The 19385-nt window shown below is 37.1% G+C and overlaps 1 protein-coding gene across 1 annotated transcript; it reads left to right on the forward strand.

The window, feature by feature from the left end:
- Positions 1–4008: 4008 nt before the first annotated feature.
- Positions 4009–18525, forward strand: LOC306881496 (kelch-like ECH-associated protein 1A). Its single transcript, XM_079435636.1, has 7 exons — positions 4009–4302; positions 9469–10080; positions 11316–11672; positions 12885–13561; positions 15551–15756; positions 17693–17869; positions 17978–18525. Exons 2-7 carry the CDS (start codon positions 9871–9873, stop codon positions 18151–18153), a joined length of 1803 nt encoding a protein of 600 aa, XP_079291762.1. The 5' UTR covers positions 4009–4302; positions 9469–9870; the 3' UTR covers positions 18154–18525.
- Positions 18526–19385: the final 860 nt, after the last annotated feature.

Consider the following 19385-nt stretch of genomic DNA (forward strand, 5'->3'; position numbering starts at 1 on the left):
AGTCTGTGAATGGGGACAAAGACCATTCATCTCCCAGAGCCCTCAAGGGAAGGGAGAACTCCCACCACATTCATTAATTCTGCCTTTATCCTATAACTTCACGCGTATGTCTTCTGCACTTCTAAACACCTTGTTCCTAAATATATTCTACTCTTCCAAACAGTTTACTCATGCATATACGCATTATGTCTGAGTCAATGCGTTCTTAATTCATATAAATAGCACACCTCAGGAAATTTACATTTACAAATCAAGATGTTGTAATCACAACAACCTCAGCAGGCTTAAGATAAATGAAACCCATACAAACGGATTAACAAGGTATAATTATCTGTGAATGAAGTAGCTGTTCCTGGGAAACACACGACTGGCGGAACTAACATGCACGTGGTCATTTTACACAGAAATAAGCTCCAGATTTCAGAGGAAATGGTCCTACTATCATCTGCCTCAGATCTTTGAGTCTTTAGGAATATAATCCAGTCCATTAAACGACTTTGGATCAACTTAAAGGGCGAGAGTGATTATACTTTTTGCTAAATCCTAAAAGATGGGAAAATAATCCAAAACATTAGCTATGCAGATCAACTACAGGGGAGGAAGAAAAGGAGTTCATCTAGCATTACAGTATCTGAGTGATGTGTTAAAGAGTTCTGCTTTGGAGACAGAACAACAAAGATAGTTAGAAACAGAAACGCAAACAAGAACTTCCTCTCGGCAAATGAATTGCAACGTAAATCTCTCGGCCAATTCACTGACCGCATCTGATTGGACACATACCCAGCTAGGCAATGCCTATCCAGAACATGACTTACACTTCAAGGAATTGTCTGCATCTAAGAAGACATTTATCCTCCAGAAGCCTGCTCTGAGACAGCACAACACACCATAATGAGACAGGGAAGCATTGATTACCGGGACCCTGTGATTTAGTGGGTGAGCTCTGGCATGTGGAACAAATTATCCCACCATAAAGATTTCAGGGGGAATTCTCTTCGGGACGGAGGCTTGGACTCGCAGCATTCAAGCCGAGTGTGAAAGCATTGGCTGCTTTGTTTTGAAGCACTCCGAGGAACCCAAATTGGACATGCAGTAATATAATGATGATTACCCTAGGGGGGTTAAACCTTAGTCCAACACACCTCAGCATTTTATGTCCAATCAGGTTGGCCGACGCAGAAACCCTCTTAAAAATGTCTGGAAAGCTGGGAGAGGCTCCAGCTCTGCGAAACATGTGCTGAAATCACTGTAAATCAAGCAATTTCCTCTTAATACACAGAGACAGTCACTGACCCCAGCGGTACAATCCTCACTGATTGGGAGAAAATGTTTGTTTGAAGTAGGGTCAAAGCCTTTCCAGACTCGGTTAAGCTTTGTTTATATTGTAATGTATGTTACAACATATTATTTCTTTAAGGAATGGATAAATGTGAATTAACATGGAATGAACAGTCAAAGAAATACAAATCAGATCATCATTCCTGACGGATACCCCTGACACAGTTTCTAAATCCAGAGAAGCACCTTTGGCAGCCCCCCAATAATGCATGACAGATGTATATCAACCATACACTCGGTGATGGCAAGATCCAGCAAATGTGTAGCCAAAATTCCCAAGAGACTCTGAGTTGTTAACTTGCTCTTTCTCCTCATCTCCATCTGGATTCAATGTGCTGGGTCAAATGCTTCGACAATCAAACAAGAAATGGGTAGAGAATGTATATTTCACCCTTCATTCTCTTCTTTTGCCAATTGTTCATAAATTCCCAAATGCTATACTTACTTCCTCTATCCTCTTTAGGTTATGCAAATCCTGCAGTATTTCCTGCATTACTGGAATGTGTATAATCATGTATTTTTACTACTGAAATATTTGGAGAATGTATTGTTCAATTCAAATGCATGACTCAAAGTTGTAAAATATTTCAATATTCCCCTAAAAATGCCCCTGATATGCTTAAGAAAAAGCTAAACTAAAATGAGATTGAAAAGTCAATGCATTATATGAACATGTAGGCAAAATAATGTGTAAATAAAAAATATTTTGTGGTCATTTACATGTTCTAATTGTTCTGATGCTGTTCAGATCTGTAATTATACTCAATGCTTTTATTCTGCACTTTCTTCAATGTTATGTATAACAGTATAACAGATACAAAGACCAATATCACTGTGCGTAATTAAAGCAAATCTAGGCAATGGAGCTGCATGTCATTCAAAAGCAACCATTAGAGGGAGCACAAACACAATGTATTTAACTCAATTTGAGATAGAATTATTTTTAGGATTGAGAATTATAGAACTGAGAATTTTACAACAATTGATAATACAAACTCTAAAGTTGTCAGGCTATTCAAATAATCTTAACTAGCTTGTAAAACTAACATGTTATTAAGCAAATCTTCTAATGCTAAAAAATGTAAAAGCGTTTCAGTTGGTTTCTCTTTTTTCTGCTGACAAATTAATATGCAAATTATTTTGATACACATTACAAATGAGTCTGTGAAGCAGTCAAATACAATGGGTTTTATATAATAAAAATATTAAGTAAGAAACAAGTAGGGAGGGTTGCATAATGGGAGAGGGCTGCTGTGCATGGAGGGTTATCAGTCAGTCTCATGTTCTGCTGTGTCACTGTACTGCACTGCATTTCCTTTATTCTCTTGGCACTGAAGGTGTAAGTGAAAGAGCACACCTGATGCCCTGCACACATTGCAACGAAGCGAATTGCATATTATACAAGCATAGGACAAAGTCCATTATCTTCTTATGCAACATAAAAGAACACAAAAAACAACTACACCTGTAATTAACGGCAAATTATGATATTTTATTGTAATTCTAAAGTACTAAAGTTTGCATGGCGAGCATTAAAAGGTGTCATTTTAAAGATGATTAGATATTATAATTATTATAACATAATGATTATTATAATCATATCATGAATCAACTAATTGATTCAATGTGTAAACTAAGAATGACAAATTCAGTGCTAACACTGCCATAAGAAAATGCTTTCCATATATACCTGATCTTTTGAACAGTAAACTTTGCTGTCCTTTATTGGAACATATTTGCTCTTGCACCTCCTGCTCTTGGTGGAATTTACATGGAAAACAATGTTTGTGCTTCAGTAACTTCCTTAAGGCCATGACAAGGCAAGAATCAGTAAAACAAACCTCACAAATGCTGCTAAGGTCAGAGGCCTGGGTGTAACCCAACAAGGAATATGATCTTCAGGAAGCCTTGGAGGAATACTTACTGTAAAACGATCTGCTATCTGCTAGAGAGCCATAAAATCTTATTGCTATAAGAACAATAACAAAAGAGAATGGACTCTTAATGTTATGGATGTAAATATAGAGCATTATACATATAATCTGACATGCAGGTAAATTAATATGCATATAATATAGTATGCGTAAAGTTGAAAAGTAATGATTTTAATTGTTGAAGGTAAATGCAATTTCTTTTAAACATTTGTGGAATTTTTACTGCACATTACATTGGTAATGACTATGTTTGTAGGGGCAAACGATACTGAAGTTTCCTGTTTGAAATGTGGATTAGCTTGTTCATTACTGTGGAATGCCACTCACAGTATATTCTGACTCGTAGAGGCCTCAGTGACAATTAAAATCCCAACAAGCCCAAACAAATACACTGCAAATACAAATTTCATCTAGGATTAGGAAGAGGGTTTCCCAGTGGGTGTCTGTTTGCTTCTTACATAACAACCTTAAGGATTTTTTGGCAAACAACATGTCAAATTTTCCAGACCATGAAGCATTCAGAGATGGATTATCTGAGAGATATATTTAAATGACAAATGAGATCAACTGGTAGTCCTCGATGTCTTTGCTTTCGGTTTGTCAGTTAGCCTGCATTTGGTCCCACTGGCGTTCAGCTGAACAGAAGAGTTGCACAGTCATGCTGATGTCAATGGCACTCCGTGTTTGGACGGCTGCCAGCGGGAGCGCGCGTTGGTGAGCGTGCACGAGCCTCCTTTACACAGTGTGTTTAGAAGCGCGCGTGAGTGAAAGAGTGTACGCGCGTTTGCCCTCACAGTCAGTTGACAGCTGGACGGCGGTGGAGCTTTGCGACACAACAAACTTTCGATTTTTTGTTTTGCTTTGACGTTTTACGCGCCAACTGCTGGAACGTTCTGTTCGTGAATGCGCGCGGAGGGCATTCCCCTCTTCATTTATTAATCTCTTAAACAGCATCGTTCTTTATATAAAGCACCTATGACAGTACGTAAGTGGAAGTAAGTGAAGAACTGTCGCCGGTTCCTGATACAAGGTGAGTGCTTTTAGCGGCTTGCGTTACATTGTTATCGATAGACACCAGAACGCACTTGAACACGCGCGCTTGACAGTTGTTTAATTAATGGAAGTCATTTTGCTTCTTGCCTTATCAGCATAATTTTATCAGGGGTGCGACAGCCAGCCCACGGGGTGATGATGTCACAACTGTTAAAATCTTGAATGAGTGCTTAATGTTTTTTCCCCAAATTAAAGTACTGACAGACTAGTGCAGATCTTTATCATGCTTTAGCAACATCACACGAGCAGTGCTACTGTAACTTTATTAGCACACTACAGACTCCGCAGGTAAATATCAGATTTACTGATTTCTGACCAGCATGATTGCTAGAGTAATATTATGCATTAGTTATAAATATCATGTAACTTACGTTTCACACAAAGTTTGGTGAGTTAGTTCGTATTTTTCTTCTCAGCCAACGAAAATAGTTCCGAACATGCCAAAGCATCAAGCTTGGGTGTCACCAAGCAACGCTCAGGCTGAAAGCTGCACTGGATCAGCGTGCATTAGTGGAGTGGACCGGCCCCTCCCACACTCAAAGCTTTCTGTAAGCACTTGGCTTGAAGTCTACTCCGGGTTTTCTATGATCTGTGCTCTGTACAAGAAACCTGTTTCGAGCGATCGTGGAACGATGTTCCCCCGGTTTCAAATGCATGTTTGAGCTGTCTCAAATAAAAATAACTTGCTCTGGCATATCTTAAAACATGTCAGTGTCATTGTTCTGTGTCAAGATGCACACCTATAATGCTTTCTTCTAACGCATTTTTGTAAAAGTTGTTTAAATATTTAATTTAACTAAGGCCTAGTCCTGGCTTAAACTAAGCCCCGTTTGTGAAACCGGGCTGTTATGTCTGACACCAAAACTCAATATATTGGAGATTGATATTGGAGCTGACAACCACGTGACCACAACCTGCCATAAAAGATTAGATTAGAGTTTTTTTTTTTTTTTTTATTATGGTAATACCTATGAAGCTCACATGAAACATGTCAAAATCGACATTGCAAATCTTATGAATTGTTTTTTTTTAGTGTAAATACACCCAAACGACTTATAATCACTTTTGACAATGATTCTTATTAAAAAATAAAAATAAAAACAGAATTCAGAAAGAATCATTTGCAGAGATAAAATTTAAAAGCTGTGGCTGTAATGGGGAACAGCATATTTGTAGGTGTTGTTGTTTTTGACCACTAGATGGCCACAATGTAACTGTTTAAAAAAAAAAACTTTGAGTAAAAAACCCTTTTATTACAAGTACTCTTTTAATACGCGGTTAAAGGCACAGTGCGTAATCTTCGCCGCTAGAGGGCGCAAGTCCAAAATAAACAAAGGCGTAGTTTGATGACGCCATGAAGTGAAAGCAAAATGATACTAAACTTAAAGTCAGTGTAAAGTGATATTAAAATATGTGTTCTGAGTTTGTCACACAACAGAAAGATGTGTTATTAAATAACCACCCAGCCAAATTTGAATGCGCTGTCGGTGCTGAAACCACGCCAATTGTTTAGAAACAATTCTCAGAATTCTCTTTACACAGACTTTAAGTAGAGAAGATCAGGTCATTTTAACAAGACTAAGGATGGGTCATACAAAACTTAATTCTACACTTCATATAATAGGAAAACACAGGACTGGATAATGTGAAATATGCCACGTAAAGGAAACAGTTGATCATGTGCTGTTACTCTGTCCTAGGTATGAACAGGAAAGGAATGAACTACAAAGAGAATTACAGAATTTAGAAAGCAATGAATTTTCAATCTGCAACATATTAAACACAAAACAAGGATCTGGTAAAATAATAAAGACAATTTTAAATACCATAGTGGATGTTCTCGAGTGCACTCATTCAATCCCACAAATGCCAGTAGGTGGCGACATGCAACTGTTTTTTTATTCTGAGCAAATCGTTAAATCAGCGAATTAGTTCAAAACACTGATTCATTTAAGAATACAACAACTGCTTTGTGTTGACTGTCCCCTTTAACTGCAGCTATTTTAATTGACAAAGCACAAATAGACAAAGTAATTGGCAGTATTTTCTAAAATGTAAGTTACTAGATGCTAACTGATTGTTGAAGTTCAGAACAACGGCAATCTTGCTCGTGTGATATTGCTTAATTGTATGATTCTGTTCTTTTTCATTCATTGTTTCACTGCTGATTTTACAGGTTAAAAAGGCTATATGCACATTTGATTATGTTATAGACTATACTGCTGCAGTAGTTCAGATTTTTCACTGGAGCTACCAAAATTTAAATTTTAGCAGCAAATTGTAATGCCTCTGTTGTGTACAGCAGATTAGTTTTTATTTATTGTTATTTACTCACCAATAATAGCTAGAAGTTATGTAAGGGATAAAGTACAATTAGCTGGTTGTTATTATGAAATAAACCTCCAACTGTGTGACCAGGCAGGACTTCGTAAGACATAGTGGCAAATTGCATCACTGGTCTGACTGTTCAGTCAACTGTCCCGAAACTCACTGGCCCTGGGCCATCAGGTGATCCTTATTGTCCTAAGCTAGTTGAACTGTTATTAGTCATCTCTCTGTGAGTCACATTGCAGTACATTCCTATAGTTTGTGTGTGTGTGTGTGTGAGAGAGAGCACATCTAACCCTTTCCAAGATAACTTGTAGACTATGACCTTTGTGCAAGGAATTCATTGTACTTAGAACTTCATTTGAACAAAGGATTTCCCATCAGCCTGATTCTAGATCCGTGATCACCACCCTGCCATGTACCCAGTGTCCTTATGATTCACAATTTTCCACGTAGTCACCTTCCAGACTGCTCATAGACTGATTGGCTCTTTATCAGGGCAATGGAGATGTGTCATGGTGCAGTTATCAATGAGGTGTTTTGTCCTCTTGCTGACCTCAGCTATATTACTGTGACACAGTGGAACTGCGCTCTCCTTCCATCTCGCTCTCCTCAGAAATCCCATAAGTGATGAGGACTTTGTTTTATTAAAGGCATAGTCCAGCCCAAATTGAAAAATCTGTCATTATTTACTTACCTCATGCAATTCCCAACTTGTTTGTTCTGCAGAGCACAAAAGTACAAATTTTCAAGACTTTTTTTAATCAGTTCATGGGACCACATCTGTCAAGCTCCATAAAGAACAAAAACAGTGCAAAACACAGTGGTCATATCATACAGTCGTTGTTTTTTTTTTTTTTTTTTTTTTTATTCTGTACATGAGCAGAGGCTAGACATGATTTTTGATGGAAATTAAGATCAGTTAATAACTTTGAAAGAATAGGAATACAGCATATAAGTCACATCACATCTTTTTTTGTGTTTTCTGTTCTTTTTGGAGCTTGTCAGATGTGGCCACTATGGGCTGGTTACGTTTGCATGCACTCCTATAATGCAGTTAGAGCGGTTATGTTGGAGTTCATGTAAACAGGATACTGTGATTACATTAATGTGATTGTATTCTTATAATCTGAGTAACCATAATTGCAGTAAAATGCACATTTTGATCACACTTATATGAGAATGCATATGCTTTAATCACATTTAATGCACTCTTGCCAAAGTGTGCTTTTTTTTTATTAAAGAAACAGAAATTATACTGTATTTCAGAGAACATTATAGAGCTTTTACAGAAAATTTCACATGTACTACCACCAAACAAGACGAAAAGCAAAATAAATGAATGAATAAATTTAATGAACATAAAATAAATATGATTTATAAAATTCTAATACAAATAGTAAATGAATAAATAGATCAAATAAAATGACAACATTGATAAGAAGAGGAAAGCAAGCTAAAAATTCTAAGAATTTGACATTTTTATTACTAGTTAAGCAGCAAGTGTACATGTGCTAGTGCTGCATACGAATAAGGTAGGTTTAATACTCTAGAACATTTTTGCATTTGACAAAAAAAAAAGAAAAAAGAAACATTTCATGTTTGGGGAACAAGTGAACAGGTACAGATAGAGCCACATTTATTCGCAAGTAATCAAAGTAACCTTGAAAAGCAGGATTGAAAATTGGGGTTTGCCCGTGTCATGTAAACGTATCTTAATCCAAGTAATTCCTCACTCTGACTAATGGTGTACATGTAAACATAGCCATTGTATAGAAACTGTAGTGTAAAGGTTCTTCAAAAATGTCAACCGTTTTGTTCCACAGACACAGCATGTATGTTTTGAACGACATGAGGCTAGGCAAATAATGACTATGCATTTAACTGCATCATGTTCCACAGCACAATGTGGTAGTTTACCAGGACAAAAGTTCACTTGGCAGCACCTTCCACAAAAAGTTCCAGCTTTTCACTTTCTGTTCTATAATTTTTCAAATAACTTGACACTCAGCGAGTTAATGGTTAATCCCACCAGACCCATGGTGCTTATGTGCACAGCGCAGCATGTTAACGCTCTCTTTAAGCTTAGCAATATGGCATGTGGGAGCATGACACAATGAGCCTTTATGAGGGATGGAGGCCATGACTGAAGAAGCTCTCTTAGTTCCAAAAGAAGCCGTGGCAGGCAGCGTTGTCTTGTGATAAACCCTGCTTTAAGACAAATAAGTGTGTCCTCAGCATTCCGGATTGTGCAATAAGAGCAGCAGAGATGACCTGCAAGTGTGGGACGTTACATAACCCATGAAAAATGAGCAACAACATCTAGACTGATCAACAACAGAGACTTTGGTCTTCACTCGAAAACCATGTTAGTGTGCACAAAGGTCTTTTAATACAAAACTATTCCAGTTGTGCCACAAGCATGGTTTTCAAAATATTGTCTGTATAATGCAGGAAATCACATGTTGCGTCTGTGAATAAGGGTGTGGCTTGGCTGTTTTCCTTTTTTTGAAGTCTACTTGACATCTGTCAAGGAATAGGGAAGTGAAACCTGATTCAGCCAAGTCTGTGCAACTGTCAACATAGACTGTAATTAAAGACAGTTTCTTGTACACATTGTTAATAGAAATAGCCTCTTCAGGATTTACATAATGCTGTCATTGTATTCCTTGTATATCGCCTGTTTGTTTAGTTTTATATCTAAGATATCTTCCTCGATCATCTTGGCTATATTCAATTATGCATTTGATAAATAATGAAAGCACTAGAGGGATAAACAAAACAGTTCTCAATGTTGTATCTCTGTTTTTCACAGGGTGAAAAGATCACGAACCATCTTAGAGGACAATAACCTTTTGGAAGAAAAGAATATTGCGTTTTTAATGCGTATGCTTAAAATAATCTTGAAGATAACTTCGCTTGCACATCCTCTAGAGTATAAAAATGACTTTTTAACTAATCTATACAAGACAAATAGCAGCATTTGTCTGATTTAAGGGAAACAACGGTGTAATAGTTCAACAATGCCAACTTGGCTTGATACAGAAACTTGGTTTGGTGGCCTTCTAACCAGGCAGAAGAAACATGGCTCTCTATCCCTGAGCGATCATCAGTTGTGCCTTTATTTCTTCATGACACGTGGATGGATTTAGACATTGTTCTGCTACAGTCGCCATCCATTTCCTACTTATATCAGTGACATTCTAGGTCTCGGAGAATGATATGTCCAAGAAAGAAGAGGCCCATCAAAGATGAGGATTTCTCTGCCATCGTGGTGCCCTCCATGAAGGGTCATGGTTACTTGGATTACACAGTTGAAAGTCATCCCTTTAGAGCCATGCAGATCATGGACGAGCTCCGCCATCATGAGTTGCTCTGTGATCTAGTTCTACATGTAACTTACAAAGACAAGATAGTGGATTTTAAGGTAAGAGATATGGAAGTCGGCTGCATATGTGCAAGAAAGCTTGAATAGCATGTTTGACAAAAATGTTTAAAAGGATCAATGCCATAAAAAAGCTGTTTTATTCTACTTAAAGTGCAATGAGACCTCCTATTTCAGCACAGGTTTTTTTTTTTTTTGCTTTAATGGAAACATTAACAACTGCATAATGGAGAACAATGTTAGTAGACAGTATTTTTAGGTATTTAGTTTTTTCGTGGGCTATTTTGGTTGACTGGGTTTGAGTCAACATCACAGACTTATTCCATGCACCATGCACTACTCATCTACTGCAGTATCTCAGATATTCATAACACTGTGTGGACTTGACCTGTGAGAAGGCACTGTCTCATAATTGATTATACATGACTGACCACTTTGAGATATTTTGCAATAAATATTTATTAGATATTAAGATTTATAGATTTACAGAGGTGGATTATGACACATTTAAGTCCAGTGTGACAAATTAAACTACTTACATTTGTGAATCGGTATACTCAAAAAAATGTAAAACAGCATTCATATACACTAGAGTTCATAAGTTTAAGGCTAGTAAGATTTTTTTTTAACAAATGTTTTTGAAGGAAGTCACTGCAAACTCACCAAGGTTGCATTTATTTATAAAAAAATACAGTAATGTTGTATAATATTATTACATTTTAAAATAACTATTTTAATTTCTGTCAATGTAATGTATCCCTGTGATGGCAAAGCTGAATTTTCAGCAGTCATTACTCCAGTCTTCAGTAGGCATATCACATTATTCTTCAGAAATCATAATGCTCTTTTGTTGTTCAAGAAAATTTATTTTTTTCAGGAGTCCTTAAAGGGATAACAATACAAAAAAATTAACAATACAAAAAAAGGTAGCTATATCAGTTAGATTTAATATCAGCACATCCCTAGTACAGATTTCTTCTCTAATATGTAGTATGGTAAACTACATAGCGTTCACTGCTTGAATATCAAGAAACAGGTCCAGCGTGTTATAGTTATTTTTAATATGGTATGTCCCTGGCACTGCAAATTACAGTGCACAAAGATAAATTATCCTCATTACAAGTGTGGAATTATGTTAATACATGTTAAGGCATTTGATTGTAATTATGAGAACACGGCACATACAGCTCTCATGATTCAGTTTTAGGTGTGTCCTGCCTGTTTTTTTGTTGTTGTTTTTTTTACCCCAGTCTTGAACAAGTGTCTACATTCCCCAGGTGCATAAACTGGTGCTGGCTGCCTGCAGTCCTTACTTCAAAGTCATGTTCACCAGTAACTTCAAGGAATGCCATGCCTCGGAGGTCACCCTGCGAGACGTGTGCCCTCAGGTCATGAGCCGCCTTATTGACTTTGCCTACACCTCCCGTATAACAGTGGGCGAGAAGTGCGTTCTTCACGTCCTGTTGACTGCGATGCGCTATCAGATGGAAGAGGTGGCCAAAGCGTGCTGCGATTTCCTCACGAAGAACCTGGAGCCGTCAAATGTCATAGGCATCTCGAGATTTGCAGAGGAGATCGGCTGCACTGATCTGCACCTTCGCACTCGAGAGTATATCAACACTCACTTCAATGAGGTGCGTGCCCCGTGGACTCTGTTCACCGAAGTGTCAGTTAGCAGCGATCGATAGTTGCCACCTGCTGTGCTCTCTTAAGTAACTGTACTACTCTGACCTGTAACAGTTAGTCTTTGAATGAACGAAGGCTATAGAGAATTGCTTTGTCAATGGAACTCAGGTCTGTCTTGCAGATGGATATTGATTCGTATAAATTATCCAGCTGTCAAATTAATCGGGCATTACAGAAATTGTTCATTTTATCATCATTTGCTCACCTTCATGTCACTACAACCCACATTATTTTCTTTCTTCATTCGAAAAATGAAAATAAGGGATGTTAGGTAGAATGTGCAAGCTGCTCTTTTCCATACAAAAAAAAAATGGATGGCGATTAATACTATCAAGCTCAAAAATGACCAAAGTAAATGTGGTCCACATGACTCCAAGCAATGGATGCAATGGACCCTTTTAGCAGACTGTGTTTCCTCATTTATTAACATCATAAATCCAGCACTGAATGTTTTTATTTTTTTCACTTTAAAAAATGAAATGTATACTTTTTATTACCTTGGTGTTAAATTACAGAAAACAAGTTAACACTTTTCTGTATATATTTGTTGTAGTTTATGTTCACCACTATGATGACTTGTGCTTCTGAGAAACCCCGAAATGTGAAAAGGGTCCATTGCCAAAATTCCTTGTGCATTGCTTATCTTCCCTCCTGCAAGTGTTTTTATATTGTTTATCATGTTTTTTTGTTTTTTTTTACCATCCTGTTTTTGCAGTTAAAATAGGCTTTGATGGTTATAAAGGAACCCATAACTTGGTGTCAGTGATGTCAAAACAAGATGTCTAAAGTCACAGTTTTTTTTAATAAAAAAGTTGCAAGAATGAGATTTGCTAGCTCTATAATGATTTTTAGAAATCACAATAGAAAATGACATTAGAAAAACTTGCAGAAAAAAGGTCAATTGGCTATCACCAATAGAGAAGCAATGTATAAAGCATGTTCACACAGAATTCACTTTCAAACCAAAAATTATTTTGGTTGAATCTGCATGACATGAATCTCTTGGATTTCTATTAAAATTACATAATTTCGCCCCCAAAACTGGCCTATCAATAATTAATTTTACCACAACTTTATGACAAAATTTTTTTTGGTTTGACATTTTGTATTTATGCAAATACATATGTCCATGTATACATGTATATTTTTCCTTGACACAGGTAACCAAAGAGGAAGAGTTCTTCAGTTTGTCCCATTGCCAGCTGGTGGAGCTGATCAGTCAGGACAGTCTAAAGGTGCTCTGCGAGTCCGAGGTCTACAAGGCCTGCATCGACTGGGTTCGCTGGGATGTGGAAAGCCGAGCGCAGTACTTCCATGCCCTCCTCAATGCAGTCCACATCTACGCCCTGCCACCCACATTCCTCAAAAGACAACTGCAGTCCTGTCCCATCCTCAGCAAGGCCAACTCCTGCAAGGACTTCTTGTCCAAGATCTTCCAGGACATGGCTCTTCGAAAACCCCTGCCGCCCGCTCCTCATCGTGGGACGCAGCTCATCTACATAGTGGGAGGTTACAAGCAACACTCTCTGGACTCTCTGGAAGCCTTCGACCCACGGAAGAATGTCTGGATAAGGCTAGCTGACATGGAATCTCCTTGTAGCGGGCTCGGGGCGTGTGTGTTGTTTGGGCTCCTTTATACGGTCGGGGGACGGAATCTCTCTCTGCAGAACAACACGGAGTCTGGATCTTTGTTCTGCTACAACCCCATGACTAACCAGTGGACCCAGCTGGCTCCGCTCAACACGCCCAGAAACCGAGTGGGTGTCGGGGTCATTGACGGCAGCATTTATGCCGTAGGGGGTTCACATGCCTCTACACATCACAACAGCGTTGAGAGGTGAGGCTGAGACAGGAAGAAAACTCGAAGGTTTTGTGTTGCCTTTAACGATGTAGGGTTTTTCCCCTTTATATTGTATTTCCTTTCTATTATATGTACGCTAGCGGAATCAAAACATTAGCACAGTGCAGAGTGACAGATTAAAACTGAGTTGTATTACACTGAAGACTGCATCGCACACCTGTCCGATCATTCACACAGAACGTTTTGTATGAGATAAAAATGAAATATTAGCAGAAAGGTTGTGTTACATGCTACACTTGTAAACGTCCCTCATCGGTTACAGAAAGTGTTTTGATTTGAAACAAGTGCCTTCCATCAGGGTGTAGAGATCATTTTGCTCAGTTCTTTTCAGAGCAGTCACTCTTGACTAACGAGCTGCAGGCAAATCGGTTTCATAACGTACATTCCACAGCAAAGAGTCAGGTTAGGCCTTTCAGGAGAAACACATTTCTCCACAATAAGTGTAATGATATGAATATTTTATATTTATTAGACCGTAAGCACAGTGGCAGATCAGGTAAGAAGACCTTACGTGAACTCTACAGTATTTATAGGGTTTCATCAGTAACTCGAAACAAAAGCGACATGTTGTTTGTCCTGTACTGTATGACAGTGCATCTAAATATCACAATTGAAAGGAGGGACTCTATTGTATTGTGAGAACTAAGGTGGTTGCTATATTTATCTTGAAAAGGTTATTAGAACACCAAAACATTGACATAAGGAAGCAAACTACTGTGATCTAATGCATTAATAGTCTTGCTAATAATGAGCAAATTATCTTTAATTAGTCTTGGGGGGAAATGTCTAAATGACTTTGCTGCAAATTACAAAAAATTGATATTTTAATTCAAAACTATTGTACAGAATTCAAAATTACATGAATAGCTAAGCTATGGAAAACACAATTAAGACATGAACTTACAATAATGAAAAATACATTTATTAATGGACACTATCGTTCAAAAATGTTTTAGAAAGAAGTCTCTTATGCCCACCAAAGCTGCATTTAATTAAAAATACAGTAATATTGTGAAATATTATCATTTAAAATAATTATATGTAATTTATTTCTGTAATAGAAAGAGGAATTTTCAGCAGACATTACTCTTCAGTGTCACATGATCCTTCAGAAATCATTCCAAAAATTTTATTTTAATTAATTAATTAAATTTTTTTTGCTCAAGAAACACTTCAGGATAGAAATATTTTGTAACATATACTTTCTGGTCAGTTTTATGCATTCTTGCTGAATACCAATATTAATCTCTTTTACAAACAATATAAATTTATGCCACAAACATAATATATAAGTGGCATAAACCTCATTACCAATCTTTTATTTCTTATATTAACTGTGGAGTTTTGAAAAGCTTTCTAGTAGACGAGCACAAGTTCAGATTCATAACAGAGCCATGTGATTGAGGATAATTTATGACTGAGTGAGCAGCTCAAATCGGAAAGTTAATCTGTCCAGGAATGCAGGGAGAGAAAGTACATGTATTCTATTTAGGAATTAGAGTTAAACGCAAATTCAAACAATGAACGTCGATAGATCATCTACAATTTCAAAGATGTGTGAAATTCAAGACTCAGGCTGTGCCTCTGCTGTGCTGGGAGACAGAAACTCTTGGGTCAGTAACAGTAGCTGTCTTCACAAGCTTTTTAAATAGAGATATCGCATTGTTGGCAGGTTAAATGCAACCTCTTCTTGCTGAAGGCTGTTTTTTAAAATTGTGACATTTTGTTGGTGTCATATCCACTCATGGGAATTGCTTGCAGTTATGATTGGTATTTGGCACTAGATAGCATTGTTTGGAACAAACGAAAACAAATTCTTGAAGTCATGAGCATGAGACATTTAGAAAGAACGATTAAAATCTATTTTGTATTGACTTCCTCATTGCTTTTTCTAGGAAATCATATTCCTTGATGACAATATATCTTAACTGGTTTGTAAGGATTTCCTGCTTATTGTTTTCACAGGTATGACCCAGAGACAAACCGCTGGACATTTGTGGCCCCTATGTCAGTGGCGCGGCTGGGGGCCGGTGTCATTGCGTGCGCGGGAAGTCTGTATGTGGTTGGAGGATTCGACGGGGACAACCGATGGAACACAGTTGAGCGCTATCAAGCAGACACGAACACCTGGCAGCACGTGGCACCTATGAACACAGTTCGGAGCGGTCTCGGTAAATATACTGCACCATTTATCAAATTAATGAGTTGGAACTGTTTTCTTTTTCTTGACATGTTAACCGCATATGGTGTACTGCGTGAATGGTGCGATTATATAAAAGTGACTAAAGGAAACAATATGAAAATAAGAGAACAAAAGACCACATCATATCTAATCAAGTGGCATTTTACAGCATGTTGTTACAACCTGCAACAACATAAAACACCATTAAAGTTGAAATATATTACTGTACTATTCTAGACAATGATTGAAACTTTGTATCGTCAGCACTTCTCGTGTTATTACTTTCAAAAGATGAATCACTTTTTATATTTCTCATTTGTAAACACTGTAACTAAAAGTGTCTGCTCAATAAATAAATGAAATAAATCTGAATCAAACATAAATGAAATAACATAAAACTTTCTAAGTAAAAAAAAATACAAAAATCTTTCCATTCTCAAGTTAATAAATAAAAAAAGATGAATGAAACTATTTTTATAATGCCCATGGTGGTGACTGCACTTCTAGGAATGCCTACTTCCCAGAGCTGCTTGACCCTGCAGCTAACGCAATAATCTAATTGCTTAAACAGTGGAATAGTCACTCAATAATTCATATCAGAAGAGTTGAAGAATTAGCTGTGCAGTCAACATAACGACATGCAGGATTCAGCAGCTGTGCATTGTGCAATCCATGCAGGAATGAAAATTCTGCCATGATTTATAAACCCTTATATGGTTCCAAAACTTTTTTTTCTTCAATTTAATAAAAGGTTAAGTTTTAAAGAATGTGCACGCTGCTTATTCCACGCAATGAACATGGATGGAGACCAGGAGCTGTCCAGCTCAAAAATAAGCATCATAAAAGTAGTGCATGCATACACTACCAGTCAGAAGTTTGGAATAAATACGATTTTTGTAATGTTTTGCTGATTTTAGTGGTTAATTATTAGTGGGACTCAAATTGTTTTTATTATTACGAATGTTGAAAATGGATTTTAATGCTTGACCAGCATTTATTTGAAACATAAATATTTTGTGACATTATAAATGTATTTGCTGTCATATCATATGAATTTAATGCAGGGCTGTCCAAACTCGGTCCTGGAGGGCCGGTGTCCTGCAGAGTTTAGCTCCAACCCTAATTAAACACACCTGAAGCAGCTAATCAAGCTCTTACTAGGCATACTAGAAGCTTCCATGCAGGTGTGTTGAGGCAAGTTTGAGCTAAACTCTGCAGGACACCAGCCCGCCAGGACCGAGTTTGGACAGCCCTGATTTAATGCATCCTAAAAATAAAAAAAGGATTAATTTTATTATTTCTTAGTATTAATCTTACTTTCCACAAACATTTGAATGGCAGTGTATAACATTTTCCACAAAAATATTAAACGGCAAAAACTTTTTTTTTCAACATTGTGAATAATCAGCAAAAACTGTTTTACAACATTGATAATAATCAGAAACGTTTCTTTAGGACCAAATCAGCATATTAGCATGATTTCTGAAGGATCTTGTGACACTGAAGAATGGAGTAATGATGCTGAAAATTCAGCTTTGCCCTCAAAGAAATAAATTGTATTTTAAAATATATTAAAATAGAAATGCTATTTTCAGTTGTAATATTTCACAATATTACTGTTTTTACTGTATTTTTGATTAAATAAATGCAGCCTTGGTGTGCATAAGAGACCTCTTTTTGACCACTAGTGTTTATTCCAAGTTTTCTGAAGCTATATGATGTGTAGGTGTGTGTGTGTGTGTGTGTGTGTGTGTGTGTGTGTGTGTGCGTGTGTGTGTGTGTGAAACCATTCACTTTAATTGTATGACAGGGAGCTCCATACCGGAATGTACTAAGCAAAAATAAAATACTTCAGATTTTTTGTTTTAATTAAATAATCACTAGTTGATATGCACTAAGCTGTCTGGTGTTTGTTCTGTTTGTAGGGCTGGTGTGTATGGATAACTACCTCTATGCAGTTGGTGGCTATGATGGTCAAACCCAGCTCAAAACAATGGAGAGATATAACGTCACTCGAGACGTGTGGGAACCCATGGCCTCCATGAACCACTGCCGCAGTGCACATGGAGTCACGGTCTACCAATGCAAGATTTATGTGTTAGGTGAGCTGGATGCATGAACTGATACAGTGTATACCTTGAAGGCAATGGAAGCTGCTTTGGATGAAAGCGTCTGCTAAATGCATAAATATAAATATTATTCCATTTCAGGTGGGTTCAATCAAGGGGGTTTCTTGTCCAGCGTGGAGTGCTACTGTCCAGGCAGTAATGTATGGACGTATGTAACAGATATGCCTGTTGGGCGCAGTGGAATGGGTGTTGCTGTAACCATGGAACCCTGTCCTGGAATCCTGCCAGAGGAAGATGAGGATGAGGAGGAGGTGTAATGTAGAAGTTTGACCTGTGAACTTGTGCCATTTTGAAGACAGCACATGTTGAATTTCCTTCAAACTTCTTAATGCATGTGATGCCAATAAGGACATTTGTATGCAATTTAGGTTGATTTGAAAGTTTTTTTGATAGATCTTCCTTCACTACAAAGTGTGTGTGATTTTAAAGAGAGAAACGTTGTTAATCACTGGACTAATGAACCTCCGATCACTTTATAAGGACTAAATGAATGTCCTGTGACTGAGACACACACAATCATTTTGTTGAACTGCTAAATATGTAATTTTGTGAGCTCGTTCTATAATACTTTTCATGCTTGTAAATGTACTGTTTAATGTGCACACCTGATAAAACACTGAAATCTTATGAAAGTTTGGGTTTAGTTTCTGACAACTTTAGGACTAATAAGCCAGGAGCCAGGATATATAATGCATTAAAAAAGCTATTTTAAAAGTGTTGAAATTAATCTGTAATGTCTTAAAATACACCTTATAATCAGTTGAATGTTCTTCTAAATAATTATAATTTCATGTTATAATACTTAAGTCTTCATTAGGGTTTAACGATAAATAGGTAAATATTATATTACATATAATAATAATAAAAAAATCACAGATACCAATAATGCATTAGAAATATCTTTATGTATAACGTATAGGCAAAAGGCTTCATAAAAAATGTTACCATAATTGCCTTTCACCACTAGGTGGCGGACGTCTACTTGCAAATGCAATGGGAGCGCCTAAGGGCAAGTCTCAATACTAACACTTGTCCTTGCATTTGACCACTTCTCTACTTGCATGATGTATTTCCTGTATTTGAAGACCCCAAGTCTTTGTAAACTTTTGATTACCCAATCAGACATACATACAAAATGCATGTAAAGTTTTACAGATCGTTACTTAAACATTTTGATTTTCAATAGTTTGCACTTTAAAATAAGCTTCTGGATGTCTGTCCACCAGTGGATATGTAACAGATGACACCACAACAATTTAAATGTGCTGCTTCTACAGTAAGTAGTTAAAAACGGTTACTAACATTCTCTACCAAAAAAATGTTCAACACCTATGTTTTACTGCCAAATTAAATGTAATATCTAATTCATTTAACTTTTATATAATGAAAAGTTTTCCTCAAAATCTTTCAATTGCTGAACATAATGAATGATGGGATACACTTAACCTAGATATCTAGTGTGCGTTAAAGCCACTGAGCTTTGGCATTA

This window comes from Barbus barbus, assembly GCF_936440315.1.
Source record: "Barbus barbus genome assembly, chromosome: 15".
NCBI lineage: Eukaryota > Metazoa > Chordata > Actinopteri > Cypriniformes > Cyprinidae > Barbus > Barbus barbus.

Excerpts from the sequence above, each read along its gene's own strand:
- LOC306881496 (XM_079435636.1), top strand. The coding sequence starts at position 9,871 with ATGATATGTCCAAGAAAGAAGAGGCCCATCAAAGATGAGGATTTCTCT. Across the intron at positions 13,562-15,550 it reads CATCACAACAGCGTTGAGAG|GTATGACCCAGAGACAAACC; the intron begins GTGAGGCTGAGA and ends TTGTTTTCACAG. Across the intron at positions 17,870-17,977 it reads ATGCAAGATTTATGTGTTAG|GTGGGTTCAATCAAGGGGGT; the intron begins GTGAGCTGGATG and ends ATTCCATTTCAG.